At 37.5% G+C, this 17,097-nt stretch overlaps 1 protein-coding gene across 1 annotated transcript; it reads left to right on the top strand.

Annotated features, from left to right (window-relative positions):
* Positions 1-835: 835 nt before the first annotated feature.
* plpp2b (phospholipid phosphatase 2b) lies at positions 836-13,295 on the top strand. Its single transcript, XM_079472195.1, has 7 exons — positions 836-1,066; positions 1,181-1,270; positions 9,885-10,036; positions 10,323-10,585; positions 11,047-11,104; positions 12,190-12,366; positions 12,461-13,295. The coding sequence occupies exons 2-7, from the start codon at positions 1,210-1,212 to the stop codon at positions 12,611-12,613; spliced, it is 864 nt and encodes a 287-aa protein (XP_079328321.1). The 5' UTR covers positions 836-1,066; positions 1,181-1,209; the 3' UTR covers positions 12,614-13,295.
* The last annotated feature ends 3,802 nt before the right edge of the window (positions 13,296-17,097 follow it).

Raw genomic sequence — 17,097 nt, 5'->3', positions numbered from 1 at the left:
CAGATAATGAGCCAAAGGTAGGACTGCTTTAACACTGTCAACCTAAATAAATACAAGCAGCTACAGTAAATGCTTTGCTTGTTTATATCCTATAATAATTGCATTTTATGCATTGTTATGTCTGTACCATTAAGATGACCTGATATTATTTACAGGTCTTTTGGGATATTGAAAATTTTTTCTTCTGCTGTTGACATTTGTAATTACATCATTAGGTGGTATAAATATGTGTAGAGTGTTTAATAGGCTATTTAGTATTGTCAACAATTTAAAAATGATATGTTTCTCAATTAAGATTAATTCTTATTTATTTTATTTATTTATGAAATCATTAATTGTGAGTGATGCCATGCCTATGCACCATTTAGTAAAACACACATTCAGTTAATCTGCAACGTAATTAGTTTGTGTGCTTAGTACACATATTATTAGCCGGCAGTGTCCACTAGGGGGCAGATTTACATACAAATCAAGCTGGTATGTCATTTCACGTGCCATTGCGCTCTCTTACAATCAAAAGTTAAAACAGAAATTAGATTTAAAACTAAATTTAAATGGTCTTCTGTCAATCTGATAGTCGTTATCTATATACTTTTTTTTATATGTACATAGATGTATTTACATTTACATTTATGCATTTGGCAGACGCTTTTATCCAAAATGCTTTTTGCACAGACATTATTCTCATATAAGTGACAAATACGTGTCTCTAATCTAGAAAAAAACGATCATGTTAAGAGATGTTAAATAATGTACCATAAGGTGTGTCGTTCCCGAGTTCAATGCCCCGCTTTCCAGTTCAAAGTGCAGAAGGCTGCGATTTTGCCACGCAACAGGTTTGCGCAGACGCGACCCACACTCCAAGGTGTGGAGGCGGCGAGAACCCGAGCGGGACGCAGTGGGTGTTTTTTAGGGGAAAAACGGAGCGGACTCGTCCTCAAATATCAAACGGAGCAGGTATTCACAAAAGCAACATGCGACGGACCGACGGCACTCTTTAAAGTACAGCAACATAAAGTCGCAAACTCAATCGACACCTATGAAGTGAAGTGCGCATCCAGGACAGGTAACGTTAACAGTGGAGCCGGAAGAACTCGCAATACTGGTTGCGTTGACTTTGTTTGCGCTTTTCCAAGTGGATAACTTGTGACATTCACAAATAAATGAAGTGACTTTTTAGTTGTAACTTGGGTTCGAGTTGAAGACATTATGACGGATTTGAGGAAAAGGAAACTCTTCGTCGTGGTGGACGTGTTGTGTGTGGTCGTAGGTAAGCGAGTTTTGCATTTGACATGAACTTCACGTCTTTTCTCTGTCTCGCATTTAATATAAAGCTGTTTGGATTGTTTGCAGTTGCTTTCTTTTTCCAGTGTTCAAAAATGACAGATAGCACTTATATTATCCTATTTTGTAAAAAGTAAAATAACAGGTTAAATATACGTGTGTAGTAGTTTAAAGTCCGGTCGTGTAAAAATGAATTAAAAGTAGTTTTATATGAAGTATATCAAGACAACGTAAGAGTTTTATGTCAACTACAAATACAAGCAATAAGGTCATTATTTTATTTCATTTTCGCGAGTGTATCATACTTTTTATCCTCAACCCTCCATGAGGACACAGCCTTGCAAAATAGCTTTGGCTTCGCACCAAACTGCCGTAAACAACACGCTTTATCCTGAAACATCTATACCTTCAAAACTCATAGACTTGTATGTTTGTTATTTCCTAATATATAATATAGATGCTTTGGTTGACATCAGACGTGTTTGTGATCAGATTAAGAGTGTTTGTTTAACAGCAGGGGCCCTTGGAAAGTTTTCATGTTTCTATATTTATTTGGACTGGAAAGTTGCATTTTGTCTTCACTTCTTGTCCCTTATTTTGCCCGACGCATGCATTGCACACATTCAGGAAGGCGAGTATTTGTTTATGGAAATGTGATCCTAGCCTGTCAGCATTTCCCGCAGTGTTCCTCCTCTTGCATTCATGGTGTTATTCGTGGTTCTGCACCAATGCATCCATAAACCTCGTGGGATAATCGCGATAATTGTACATGCTAACCTTTTGCAAACCATAGCTTCCTTCGGAAGTGGTGTGTTCTTGCCTGTTTTCCTCAACGACGTGAGGTCATCGGGTTATGTCGTCAGCCCGATGAGGTCATTTGCTGACTGCACCTGCCCTTTGAAGTCTATGATGTGTCTGTCGTCTTACCTTTTGAGTGTTGGATGATGGGGCCAGAATTTTCTTCAGGCGAGATCTTTCCCCTCCACGGCTTTAAAATAGACGTTTATAATGGTCCTCCTTATGTTATAGACCGAGATACACAAAATTGGTCTGTCTAAAAACCAAATGTTTCTCCATTATTAAGCATGTCATGTGTGACAATCGGCAATATATGTATATATATGTACGGTATATGGTTTCTATTATGAACCTTGTAATCGGACGCAAAGACATACATGTTATGTGTAGTCTAAATTTATTGCTTAAATGAATGTCTCTATTGGATTTTGGTTTGAACACATTTTAATCTTGTGTGGGTGTCACTTTACAATAAGGTTGTTGACATTAGTTCATGCATTAGCTAACATTAACTAACAATGAACAATACTTAAATAGAATTTATTAATTTTAGTTCATGTTCATCATTAGAAAGATGAATTGTTGAAACTTTCACATGCAAACAATCTTCTTTTGTGCTAACCATAACCACGTATGACGTATCAGTGTGTGGGTAATAATAAGGTTTCTCATAATTAGAAATTCCCAGAAAAGTCCAAAGTCCTGAGAGGTAACACTAAAAATTTGTACAGGTGGAATTATTCAGTTGTTGTAAAATAAATATCAGCTTCTCAGATTGCTTTTATATCAACAGAAATTCCCAAAGTCCAGTTGAGTTCAGCTACTGGAGAAACTCTGTAAGCGTTTCTGGCCTGTTATTTCCTTTTCCCAGCCCTGCGCTTGACATTCAATCCATGCCCCCACCCTCTGCTCTCTTTTTCCCCTGTCAAAGTAAACTTTCCCTCCGCTCAAGCCCGGTCTGGCTGTCGGTTTAGCTCAGCTTGTGTTTTACTGCTCCCTGCGTGCATGGTAGGGAAGGCATTCTTTAAGACTTTACATACCTCAAGTGAAATACCTTCACTTTAAAAATGTATTCATGTAAGTATTGAAACTGAAATACAGCCTCTGTACTGATAAAGCAAAGCTGTAAGATCAGCATTTCATTTAGCTCTGATATGAGATGCGGTGTTGAAAACAAACACAAGCTTTTGGCCCAAAACTGAAGGACTTTCCAGACCCTGTTTTGTTGGGCATTCACATGGTTGCACGCTGGAATTGCGAAGTATTTCCACCGTTTCAGTTGTCCTCATAATCATGAGATTTCATGTGATTTGTGCCAGACAAAGAAAGGGTTGAGTCAAACATGAAATCTCTGAATGATTCAGTGTTTTGTTTGTGGTGCTTGGTAGCAAATAAACTATTTATCTATGAGCTGGCCTCTATGTTCTGCTTTTTTCAGTAAAGTTTGTGAAATAATCACTTATTGCTGTTTGATGCATGGAAGTGCTTTATCAAGTCTACATGCATATTTCTACTAGTTTTGTTTAGTGAGTAGTTTATGAGTAAGTGCATTATAGTTTAGTCACCGACAGTTGTAATAAAGTCTACTCAATCTCAACTGAACACATCTTTGTGTCTAGTTAAGGATAAGACATTTTGTGTAACCTCTAACCTTGCCTTGTACGTTTTTATGTGCTTAACTCAAAATCCTTTCAAAATGACTCATAATGCGTTAAAAACATATAGTGTGTTCCCGTAACACAAAAATGCGTAAATATTGAACACATCCTTTTTGAGAGTGTATACCTTGGTAACCTTGTATCTCCATATTTGAATTATTTCTTTATTTTTATAAATATTCACTGTTAGTCACTTCTCGTGTGTGTCTATGGGTTTTGCAAATATTTAGCCGATGAAAAGTACAAAAAAGGCACTAAACCATGTATCTCCATTATATCATGAATTTGTCAGTAAGTCCCTCACACAATTTCACTGTCTGCTGGTCTTGTTTGCAATAAAAGCGTAAATAAAGAACGTGTTGTCTGAATACGTACAGCCTTTTTTTCTTTATACATATAAAACATGTGTCTTAATTTTATTATGTTTGAAAAGATAGTGAAACATTAAATGCAATGCACTCGTCTTTTGCTTGAAAGTTTTGCTAAATAATTACACAATTGTAGTTTCGCAGCATTGCGAATTACCCCACAAAACATTCTCACATATTTGTATTCAACTTAGTGATGAAATAAAACAGGGTTGCACTAGTGAGAATAAAGCCTGTATGGACCCCCATTCATTATATTAGTACAACTTGTTCAGAAAGGTTTGCACGAGATGCAATTGCAACATCGACAAAATTGTTCACAAATTGGTCGCATTATGAAACTATTAAGATAATGATGGCGTTACACTCAATCGCAAAAACAAACATTTTTTTTATGAGACACTTTGGCTAAACGTGTGCTAGCAGACAGCCAGTCAGCTTGTTTCCCACATGGTGTTATAAATTGTCACGCTAATCGCCTCTAGCACAGGGCTGTGTAGAATATGGAAAAGCGTATAGGAAAAGGAGGGCGTTACGGTTTGGAGTAGGATTGCAGACTCTCCTGTCGAGGTTGTGAGTTCAGCACATAGCTCCAAATGAGTCAGATGGCCTTGCCAAACTACAGTCGAGACAGACCGCCCTGAAAACTCACACTTAAGGGGCGGCAGGCTGTATTTTTGAAACACTTAAGACGGACCTCCTAAAACACCCACAAGCATCAAGAACTTCACTTTTTCTGGTTGAGTAGGAATCTTAAAGTTATGGGTTAAGTCTTCTTGAATTAGATGGTTTTTCTATGAAGCCAGTTTGGGTCAAGTCTGGTGTTAAACAGCTTAGATTAGATTGTTAGATTGTGGTAAAACCAAAGCAGTCAATAAAAACATAGGGTGTGTGAGATAATGAAAGACGCTGAACCACTTTTAGGTTAAAGGTCAAAGCTGGGACTAAGCAAACAGGACACTCCTTTAGGTGTAGTTAAAAGCTGATTCGATCTCACTCAAAAGTATAAGAATTCATACAACACACTGATAAGCAACGTGGTAAAGAATAATTTAGGGGTTCTCAATGCCACATTATGAAAGAGTTCTTGTCGGAGATTGCTAGATTATCAATTCGATTCGCTCAATTTGCTCGGCTGGAAAGCTCATTGCAAAATAAAGTGACACAAAAAATTGTCAAGCCCCACGTCTGCTTCAATGAACGGCAGAAGCAGCACATTCATAACTTGTAAGTGAATGAATGAATACAAAACAGCATTTACAAGCACCTGTCTTTGTTATTGACTGGACATATGATCATAAACATTTGTTATTATTATTTTATGTCTGAAACATTAAATATGTAAATGACTTCAACTTAATTGGGTATTCAGTAGTATTAAAACACAGAAAATTCACATTTACATTTAGTCATTAAGCCGACGCTTTTATGCAAAGGAACTCGGAACGCACGTACATAGCGATGATGTCACAAACATGCTAATTAGCACGTAACATCACCTTGCACCATAGTGACGGGTAAAAATCGATTATGAAAATGTCTAGCGCAACTTCTGCCGTATAGTACATTGACATCTAGCGGTTGAGCTTGGCATCGCAGTCTAAATTCAAAATATTGGAGAGACAAGTTTAGCCAAGTAACGGTTCTTCTCGGTTTCTTTTGATTGTTACAAGAAATTATCAAAAGGCACTCTTTTGTTTATGAATGTGTACCGGAAGTTCATTTCGTGGTCACAAAAGTGCACAGTAACGTTTGTTTATGTTGTATAGATGAAACCGTCTATAGAACATATGAACTCATTTGACATTCTTCACTGGATTCTATTGAAATATGCTGAATACATCTGAATGGTTGAGTAATGTCTTTGGCATTACTCAAGCGGTTAAGAGAGAGAGTGACTGTTTTTTTAAAACTTTGACCGTTTTCTCCGATTGCCATCCAATTATTCCACATACGGTAACTACACATCAGTTTAGACTAAATAGAGCAACACTTTATATCTGCCCTCTGTATTTATAGCGTTTGTGAAGGAGGGATAGGAAAAATGCAGGAAAATGTGAATGAAGAGGTGGAGACTCCCAGAGCTGGTAAAACAGCAAAGGGTGTAAATATCCAGTCCCTCAACATTTCAACATCAAACATTTGAATGGCATGAACCAACTAGCTTGTGTACTTAATGCTATACGCTGTAGGCTGCCTGGTTAAAATGAGTGAGGCACTGTGTATCATACTTTGTTTGTCATATGACAATACTGTCACATGGGTGGCATCTAGTTTAAGGTGTAATATGTATATAATATTGTATTTCTCTTAATAGATAAACATGTCTTCAGAAGTATATAAAGACCATACAAATTGATTTATGTTTTTTTTAATATCTTAGAATGAGCTATTTCTATCTACATACACCGCGGGTGACCTAACATGGAATTCACCATGTTGTTTCTACAGTAGCCCTAAATGGACAAACTGCTCTACAGAGTGCATTTCATGGATATGTTGTCTCCTTTGGCAAAGGATCGAAACATGATGACATCTTAGTCCTGTGTCAGCCACCGTAGTGCTTTGAAAAGGACGGGAGGGGTGAGCTGTTGGTGGCAATTCGATTGCATGATGAATTTCATACACTGGAATCTCTGAAAGAAAGAAAAATGCTATTCCGAACCACTTTATCCTTGTCAGCTTGCTTTGGTCTCCATGTTGTTCTGTTGCTGTTCCCTAAGCATTTTGAAATGTCTTTGCGTTCGGTTTATGGCTTTATCTGCTCGTGGTCACTCTCCAAACAGTTACAGTACATTGCTTTTTCTTACGTAGCACTAAGGGTTAAATAACGGTCCCTTAAACTCAGACAGGAAATTTCACTTCCTGTACCTTAAAATGGAACTAATTCACTCAGGGTTCATGGTTGCAAAACGACGTCTGGCAGCAAACCAGATATTCTGACGTGTTGGGGGTGAATTGGGATTTTGTCGAAGCTCTGCTAGCATCTGACGCTCCGTCTCGCTTCCTGCAGTCACGTTTCCTTGTGCAATTAAACCCCTGCCAAGCCAGGCTTTGATCCTGAGCTTTTTGAAGCTCTTCCATGTTGACCAGTTTTATGTAGTTTACACTGTTAGCACTGCCTGAAGTACACATGGAAAATATTTCAAGAGGAATAACTTGACTGACGAGAACCAGTATTTACTGTTGTTTTTAAGTGTAAAGTTAATGTTTTCATTATGAACAGTTCACCCAAAAATGAGTATTCTGTCATTTACACATACTCAAGTTGTTCCAAAACTATGAAAATGTATTTGTTTAATTCAACACAACAGAATATGTTTTGAAGAATGTAGGAAACCAAACAATGCTAGGGCATTGTAACGCCCTTCCATTGTAGAAGTTCTGCCTACTGTGTTAGTCGATAGTGCCCCAGATGTGTTTCAATGCAACATCATCACTGTCCAGACCACAGTTTGTGAAAATAGTGTCACTTCACACACCATTGTTCTGTTGTTTTAACATACAAAGAGCCTTTTTAGTTCTTAAGATCTTTTCATGATCTTGTTTTACTATGAGTCTTTGTTGTCTACATAACCCATTATAGTATGAGCATGTGAATTCTGTTTGTTTTTTCATAATAACATGTATGCATTTAGCCTCTCTCAGTGCATTTAAAGGGACACAAAAATAAATATTCTGTCATCATTTACTCACCGAGTTGTTCCAAATCTGTAAAGATTTTACCAGACAGTTCTTGGCCACCATTGACTGCCATAGTAGGAAAAATTACAATGGTAGTCAGTGGTGCCCTAGAACTGTTTTCTTTCCCACATTCTTCAAAATATCTTCTTTTGCAACAGAAAAATAAATGTATAAAGATTTGTTTTTCTTACTGGCAGTAAACGGTGGACGAGAACAGTTTGGTTACTGTTTTGTACCTTAAAGTCATAGTTCACCCAAAAAGGAAAATTCTGTCATAATTTACTCGCCCTCTTGTCATGTCAAACCTGTACCATTCTCTTTCTTCCGCAGAACACAAAAGATATTTTGAAAAATGTTGTTGACCGAACAGCGATGGCAGCCATTCACTTGCGTTGGTTTTGTGTCTGTACAGTAAGTCAATGGTTGCCACCACTGTTCGGTTATCAACATTCTTCAAAAAATCAGAAGAAAGAAAGTCATACAGGTTTGAAATGACAAGAGGGTGAGTAAATGATGGTAGAATATACATCTTTGGGACAACTTTGTCTTTAAGCTCTACATTTTATAAATATACTTGTTCCCTGGGTATCGAATCCATTACATTTGCACTACCTATTTAGGTGCAGGAACACCATATTTACACAATCTTTACATTTGGGTTTAAAAGGAAATGACATCAACAAGTGAATGATCACGACAGAAAGCAGGTACTGTACAGTATTTTAACTGTGAGCAGCGTGCGGCTGAAGACGTTTAACCAGAGGAAATGATTTATGATTTATCGGCTATAATATATCGGCCTAAATGTTATCATCGGCCGATACGATAACATTAAAAATGACCACTTATCGGCAATACCGATATGGCCGATATATTTTATTGTGCATCCCTAATAAAAATATTTATTAGAACAAAGTTATAGTTTTATTGATTTTAAACCTGCAATTAGACATTTAGTTTATGGTGACAGATTTGTTGGATGTACATTTACGTTTCCCTCATAGAATAAACATTTAACCCATAATGGATGAAAGCAGTTCCCTCATATTGAGCCCAGAATTAGATTTGTGATAGACCTGTCCATAAATAAAAAGCAATTGAACAACGCTGGATTGTGTGGGATGATGGGCAAGCCTCTCTGAAGTAACAAAACCGCTCAATTTATATTTAACATTGTCTGACTGTCATACTGGATATATTTATCACCCTGTGTCTGTTAGTTGGATTACATCAAAGCCTAGAACACAGACGTCTCTCACTTTATCCAAATCGTGCATCGTTCACATGATCGCTGATGAGGGATTTTGTAATGTTTCCGAATATCCCAGGGACATTTTCCATTCATTAAAGGATCACACTGGCTGCGTTCAGGCATTCACATCTACAACCACATCAGTCCACCCACTAAGAACTTGCAGCGTGGACGTCTGGGTTGTGGGTGTGTACGCATGTTTACTATGTGGCGTGTTTCGGGTTAAGATTGCGTTGTCAAATTACTTCTGGCTATTTCCATTTCGGAATTCAGATTAAAATCTCTGGTGGTCTGCCAGGTTGCGCTGAAAATTGTGTCTAGATTTCATGGGAACGCCTATTCTACCTAAGTGGAAGTTAATTGCGATACATTTTTGTACCTTATAGTATTTTGACTTAATTTTATGCTTTGTTAGATTAGACGTCATGGTTTTAAAGTCTTATTAATCATGTCATGCCCATGCCAATTATTAAAAGAACTCTTTAGGTTTTTTTTACGTTGTGACCATTTTAATGACAATTACTTATGTTTTACATGTACAGTAATATTTTACAGTATCATTTTTGTTTAAGAAGTTATTTAATGAATTAAGGATCAATTCAATGCTATTTTTTACTTAAAATTTAAATTCAAATTTTTTTTTTATTGGGCATTTTATATATATATATATATATAAATATATATATATATATATGAGTCTGACCATATGAATGGATTTATGCAACTTTTCTTTCTTTTTGAAATTGGCATGAATTAGACCCGGTTGTTAAATAAAACGTTTTCATTTTGACTCTAGAAAACAGTTTTATGTATTTTGCCATCTCTTCCCCTGTCCTGTAGCTTCTCTGCCTTTCGTCATCATGAACATTGCATCCCGACCGTACGAGCGGACCATCTACTGCCAGGACGAGAGCATCGGTTACCCCCTAAAGCCAGACACCATCACACACGTAACGCTGGCTGTGGTATCCATCACCTGCACTGTGATCATTGTGAGTCATGCATCCATCATTGCTTCCATAATCTCACCCGATCAGTCACAAAATGCCACAGAAATATGCTACATTTTAGTAGTAAATTGTCTGCGAATGGCATTTTATGTTGATTTTAAAGCAGCGAGACCATCTGCTTCACATCATACTTAACACCTTTAACTGTAGTGAAATTACTGTAACACATTGACTTCTTTGCATTTATTTAACTGTTATGGTAATACATTGTAGTGTCGCATTTTAGTTGCAAACGTTCTTAACTTTTTCTCTATCTGTTCCCCATTAGATATCTTCAGGTGAGGCGTACCTGGTGTACAGCAAAAAAAATCTGTCCAACTCCACCTTTAATCAGTATGTGTCAGCCATCTATAAGGTTCTGGGCACCTTTCTTTTTGGAGGAGCCGTCAGCCAATCGCTGACAGACTTGGCCAAGTACACCATTGGGAGACCCCGCCCACATTTTTTAAAAGTGTGCTCTCCCAAAATCTGCACGGGATATATGGCAATAATCAACTGCACGGGCGACCCTCGTGACGTCACCGAAGCCAGGTTTGTGTTCAGTTAGACTAGGGGTTTTCAAACTGGGGCCCGGGGACCCCCAGGGGGCCTCCAGAAGGTTTCAAGGGGACTCCAGATAATTGCAGTGAAATAAAAGATAAAGAAAAAATGTTAAGTTCATTTCTGTTTATCTTTTTTTGCTACAAGCATACTGTATATTTGTATCTGTCTAGTGAGTTTTTCTCACTATAGTTTCTTTTCCACTCTCAAAGTGAAAACAGCTACAGCACAAATACATTGAATTGAAAATATTATTATTAAATGTTTCCTCAACCATAAAAATGTATAGATGGTTACGTATTTTAGAAAAGTCCTTGGCATCATAAAGTTTGAAAACCCCTGAGTCAATTTCAACTTATATTTTTGCAACCTCAGTGCTTGTGGCTTGTTGAAGACAAACGTTTTGAATATTTTTTTTATTTCTGTGAACTTTGTAAATATTTGTGTTCTAGGTTATCCTTCTACTCGGGGCACTCATCTTTTGGGATGTACTGTATGCTGTTTTTAGCGGTGAGTGTTAAAATAATCTGTTTTGTTTCATTGGTTAACTTGACCAGTGGTATGAGTTTGAGGGTGGGGCTATTTTTCTGGCCAATGGGGGTGTGTTTGAAAAACCTGTCTATTTATGATAATTTATAATCCCTGAAAACAGTCCAAGACAGGTTTGGCATCATTCCTTCAAAATGCTGAAAGAAGCAGACAGAGTAAAATAATTGTGTTATTGTAAACGTATAGAGTGTCATTGTAGTGTAAACTTGAATGTAAACTTTTTATTTTGTAGAGATTGTTGCATCTAAAAAATTTTTTATCGATTTAATTTTCATTAATTTCCCAGAAATGTGTCTAACTCTCAGATCCTTTAAACATATTAAGTTCCATTTTAGTTTCTGTAATGCAAAATCTGCGTTTCGTTGACTATAAAGTATTTATCATCATTGAAGGCTGTGTCATTGAAGCCTTGCTGTTAATTATTGTACAATAAAGTGACTCGCCATTAAATCATTTCACCATTAGATAATAAACCCAACATGGACACCAGTCGAGACTCTGGGTGGGCATTCATATGTGTGCCAAATAATATAAACACTAGCCGGTGTGATTCTAAGTGCGAGAATAAGTCAACGTGGTCAAAGATTAGTAGTTAAGCAGATGTGCAGTATTGAGTTTGCAGTCTTCCCTTCTTTTCAGCTGTTGTTTTCTCCATCAAATGAAACAAAAATGCACTCATGAAGCCTCTTCGAAGAGTTCAAGAGGGTTTATTTTGTGTCAAATCTGTATAAATGTCTTTGTTCTGTTGAACACAAATTATAATATTTTCAGGAATGTTGGAAAGCAAACAGTTCTGAGGCGCTTTTGACTATCATTGTATTTTTCCCACTATGGTAGTCAATGGTGGCAAAGAACGGTTTGGTTACAAGCATTCGTCTAAATATATTTCTCTGTGTTAATCAGAACATAGAAATGCATACACATTTGGAGTAAATAATGACCAAATCTTTATTTTTGAACTGTCCCTTTCAACATGACATCATTACAGCTATAGAAGAAGTGCGAACAGAAATCAGATAACATCTTTCTCCCTTCTCTTGTCGCAGTTCTACGTCCAGGCTAGACTGAATGCAAAATGGGCTCGTCTCCTAAGGCCAACCATCCAGTTCTTCCTGGTGGCCTTCGCCGTGTACGTGGGTTACACCCGCGTGTCAGATTATAAACATCACTGGAGCGACGTGCTGGTTGGACTCCTCCAGGGGGCGCTGGTTGCAACTCTCACTGTAAATTACACTTCTTTTCTTTAAATCTGTAACTTTTGGATTGACGGTATCCAGCATTGTCATTCACACTCCTTATCGTCTCTCTGTCTTTCAGGTTCGACACGTGTCCGATTTCTTTAAGGTTCGTTCTTTACCTCAATGCTCAAGATCCGAGTTACCGGAAAGAGAGGCTCTAGAGCGCAAACCCAACCTACACATGGGAGAGGTGGAACACAATAACCATTACAACTATCCCGGACCTGTGTGAGTGAAGCGAGGCCAAATACCCGCACTCCCACAAACCACTGGACTGACGAAAGAGGCGGAGCTAGAGTTCACATGCTCACAAAAGTCCTCCTTGAAGAAAACAACCTCTTTCATTCCTTTGTGTGTGAGAGAAAGACTCTGTATATATATATTTAATCAAGTTATTTTAATCGAAATGATTTGCAGAGGACTTCAGTTCATATGTTGAGGGAACAATTTATTTTTTAAGTCTTACTGGACCAGGTTTAATCTGAATTTATATACGCATGTAACTTAATTTGAACTGTACAAAATCTTAACATAATGGCTTGTAGTTTTTTGTTTCATATCATCCGACGGATCCATTTGCATATTATGGTATTTTAAATGCGGGAAGTTACCTGAGCAAAGATCTTTATATTACGTGCCTTAATCTGACCCTCCTTCCAACAAGGTTTTGACACCCAATGTTGACTGCAAAATGATAGAATAGAATAGAAAATGAAATAAAAATAGTGAGGATTTTGTTCCCGTTTCTTAAAAATGTAAACATAATATACCACTACAGCTTTTGCAAGCCTTGCTTCATTCATTTTCTTTTTTACATGTAAAAAGCTGGCTTTGTTGAACTTTTTACTTTGTAACTTGTTGTTTGCCTTTGCTCAAATTTGCATTAAATATTTGTAATAAAAGTTTTCTTTGTTTGTTGTTGTAACAATTTGAGTATCTACACTACATTAATAGTTAATGCTGCAACCAGTTGAGAAAATACAATCAGTACAACTAGTTGACTTTGCATATCTTATAAATTTACTTTGTAAATAATGTAGGTATATATATATACATAAAGAGAACAAACATGAACTCATTCCACATGTAAACATGCAGCACAAGACGTATCAGTCTAATGTGGTTGTCAAGCACTTTTGATCTTTAGGTTTGTAAACTATGTTTATTTTTCACCATTTCATTCAGTCCAATAATACAGCAGCCAAGTTTCAAGACTGACCGTTTCTTCAGCTTTAGCTATGACTGTGCATGAGTTGGTCAGACAGTTTTTTTACAACTTTGGCGCGAAAGTGAAGAAATAACGGCTGTTATATATTATTCTACAATACATTTTCGTATGCACACCAAAGATACAATGTATTACAGCTAAAATAGACTGACATTCAACTCTAGGGGTGAATGCAAAGAAAACTTTTAAACCCTTTTTGGCTCACTAAAATACTTCTCCTGTTAGAGGCCAAACTTTATCGATTTTTATTTCATGTTCATAGTCTTACGAAATGATGTTCGTGTCAGAGGTGGTACATTTCCAAATCGTACCGCTCTAATTCTTCTCAAGTTTGAGACGCTCATTGTAGTAGGCTACACAAGCAGAATTTACTGTTTGGTGACCTTTCGATAAAATGGGTGCGTCTTAGGCTAATTTAAAATGGGCCTCTCAGTAATTTTATATGTACAAATTACATCTTATTAACAAGTGTGTGCTGTGTTTCGGTGGGTGTGCTGACTGGGCAGGCCTTCCCAATCCTCGGCCAACCCATAATGACGTGCATGTTCTCAGTTTCTATCTTTTAGTACTCTTAGAAAACCGGCTAGTCTAGTAGGCACTATAACCACTATTCATTGTAGTAACAATGCTTCCATCCTATCCTCGTGTTCCTAAGCTTGGCAAGACATCTTCCTGCTACTCTGGATGGTGTTGCTTTCTTTTTAACCTCAAATCCAAGTTGTTATTTTGTGGGATTTCTGCTGGCCCGATGCCTGTCTGCTTGTGAAAGATTGAGGTTGATGTCAAAAGAAATTTCCCATCTTTTTCCTCTTTCAGCTGTGTATTGTTGGTTATTCTCCCATTGGCTCATTCTGAGGTCATTTTGTGTGACAATAGTTACCTTTTTTAGCCAATAAGTCTTTTAAAGTGTCAGTATCCACCCTGTTGTTGTTTTGCACTCTCAATTATAGACATTTCGGCTCACCACAACCTTAAAATGCACGATGGTTTACAAAACCAGAGAAACCGGGATGGATCTTTTAGTCTGGTGTGGTTTTATCTTATTTTATATAATGTTATGTGTGATTTGACAAGACTCGTAATGTTTGCTTACATTAACATTTAGTCATTTAGCAGACGGTTTTATCCAAAGCGACTTACAAATGAGGTAAACAATGGAAACAATTGGAACAACATAAGGACAACAAAAAGCATAAGTTCAATAAAACTGGTCTCATGTAGCCTACCAGAATATACAGAGCAAAGTTTTTTATATTATTATTATTTTTTGGAAGCGTAAGAGAGATAGAAATCAGAACGGATTGGTTAGGTGCAGACGGAAGAGATGTGTTTTCAGCCGATCTTAAAGATAGCAACAGAATTTGCTGATCTTGCAGCAGCGGGCAGATCATTCCATAAATATGGAGCCGATCCAGAGAAGGTACTTGCTTAATCTCCAATATATCAGCACATTACATACATTCCGTATAAAGTTAAAAAATGAAACATAATCATTTAAAGTTAAATTTTTTATGCTTTCCAGAAGCTTTCCAGCTATAGCCTGTCTTAAATATTCTACAATGGTGACAAACTGGTCTGTCAGCTAAAATCACATGAGCACATGAGCAGCTTGACACCATTAACACCAGTAAACCAGTTTCGCCTGATGTCTGCTGGGCTTTGTCAGGAGGTATTAGGAGAAGTTCTGTATAGAGCTCATTGTGGACCAGAGGAGGTCTTCTCCTCCAGGGCCATGGCACTACCTCTGACTCATATGTGGCATAAACTGGCAAACGTAAATAAGCCAGAAGGGATCTGACTCACGTTCATTTTTAAATGCACAGAGCCAGAAGCCCAGAGAGACAATGCTGCACTTCTTTCGGCCCGGGGGTCAGTGACGTCTGGCTCCCGGCCACACTCACCACCGACCTGATGGGTTTATGTATTTATACTCCTTCGCTGTTGCTGTTCATTACATCTCTGTGCAGAGTTATTAAACGACAAGCAAAACCCATTGGTTGGTTCTACATTTTTGCGAGCGATCACTCTGCTGGTCTGTTACCAATACAGACACAGTAATTTTTTATTGTCTGAGTTCTGAAGCGACGGAATTTTGCAAGGTGATGATGGACAAGTTTAGGTAAGTGAACGCAACAAGGCCTACATATGATTATTTTATGTAATGTTTTAGATTCATGCTGAACCAGCAGTGGCCAAGTAGACCTTTATCCTTCTGGTTGACCTCAATTTTTTAGATTAAAACTACAGACTTGCAAAAAAGTATCTTTGAACCTAACAGACACCCTGCTGACTCCACAACTGAGCATGTTTGGCCCTGTAAGATGAAAGAAACCACAAGTCGTTTTCGAGCTAGAGGAACACCTGGACTGGGCAGTGGCTCAGGTCTGAAACATTCAGTGTCTGTTCACATGCCAGACAAACTGGAGAGAGTCAAGAAATACGGAACGTATGAGATACTATGTTTGCATAAGATGAGGAAAATGAATAATACATGAACAAAATAGGCAGCCAAATAAATATAAAATTGCATTCGGCATTGTTTACCATAATTCATATGTTTTGTGTAACAATTTGTAACAATTTATTTGAAAGGCATGGCGCATATTTACATTAGCAGCTCCAACTGTATAAGATGTTTTACCATATTATGCTATATACTGACTCCTAGTGGAAATTCAAATTATAACATCTTAATTGTCACGCTTTTTGTAATCGAACAAAATATACATAGACTTTCAAATTATTAAAATGGCATTTTACCAAACGACTTGCACTGTTTCTACTGAAACAAGTTATATATTATGCCCAACGAGTCGATTTCTGTATAAATAAAATACCAGAATAACCTAATTCATACTATGATCACGCATTTCCGCCCATTCTGTTGTCTTCACGTTGTCCTCAGAGTTGTGTTTAGAAAGATAGTCTTGTATTGAGTGAGATGTTTTCTCTGTGCACCTTAACGCTTGCGATACATTAGTCACATACGGGCAAAAAGAAAACAGGTTCTACCGAGATTTGAACTCGGATCGCTGGATTCAAAGTCCAGAGTGCTAACCATTACACCATAGAACCACGTGTACATCAATGTGAAGTATGAGACATATCGTCAGACCTGTCACACTATTACATACATTTGTACACATTTGCAGTATGCGTCTGTATATCATTTGTGAGGTATGTTAACCTTGTCCCCTCGACTGCGTTTGAAAGACAGTAACGCTGACAGAGCTTTTCTGACGATATTTTACATCTGCGGATAATTTCGTATTACCGGGAATGGTAATGTCTGTATCACGATAAAACACTCGATATCGGTGGGTGAAGAACAACCCGCTCAAGTATGATACCTCGGTTGTGGTGTAGGCCTACACAGTGCTCAAGGTTTGCGAATTACGCCCACAGTCAACATGTTCATAACACCACCGCCTCTTATATGAATTTTTAATATTTATCCAACTCACTCGTTTGCAGTACTGAAGTTGAAC

This window comes from Barbatula barbatula (assembly GCF_947034865.1).
Source record: "Barbatula barbatula genome assembly, chromosome: 13".
In the NCBI taxonomy this organism is placed as follows: Eukaryota; Metazoa; Chordata; class Actinopteri; order Cypriniformes; family Nemacheilidae; genus Barbatula; species Barbatula barbatula.
This window is presented reverse-complemented; position numbering and strand designations above follow the sequence as displayed.

Coding starts and splice junctions, on each gene's coding strand:
- plpp2b (XM_079472195.1), top strand. CDS start 1,210: ATGACGGATTTGAGGAAAAGGAAACTCTTCGTCGTGGTGGACGTGTTG. Junction 10,037..10,322: donor TCACCTGCACTGTGATCATT/GTGAGTCATGCA, acceptor GTTCCCCATTAG/ATATCTTCAGGTGAGGCGTA. Junction 12,367..12,460: donor CGCTGGTTGCAACTCTCACT/GTAAATTACACT, acceptor TCTGTCTTTCAG/GTTCGACACGTGTCCGATTT.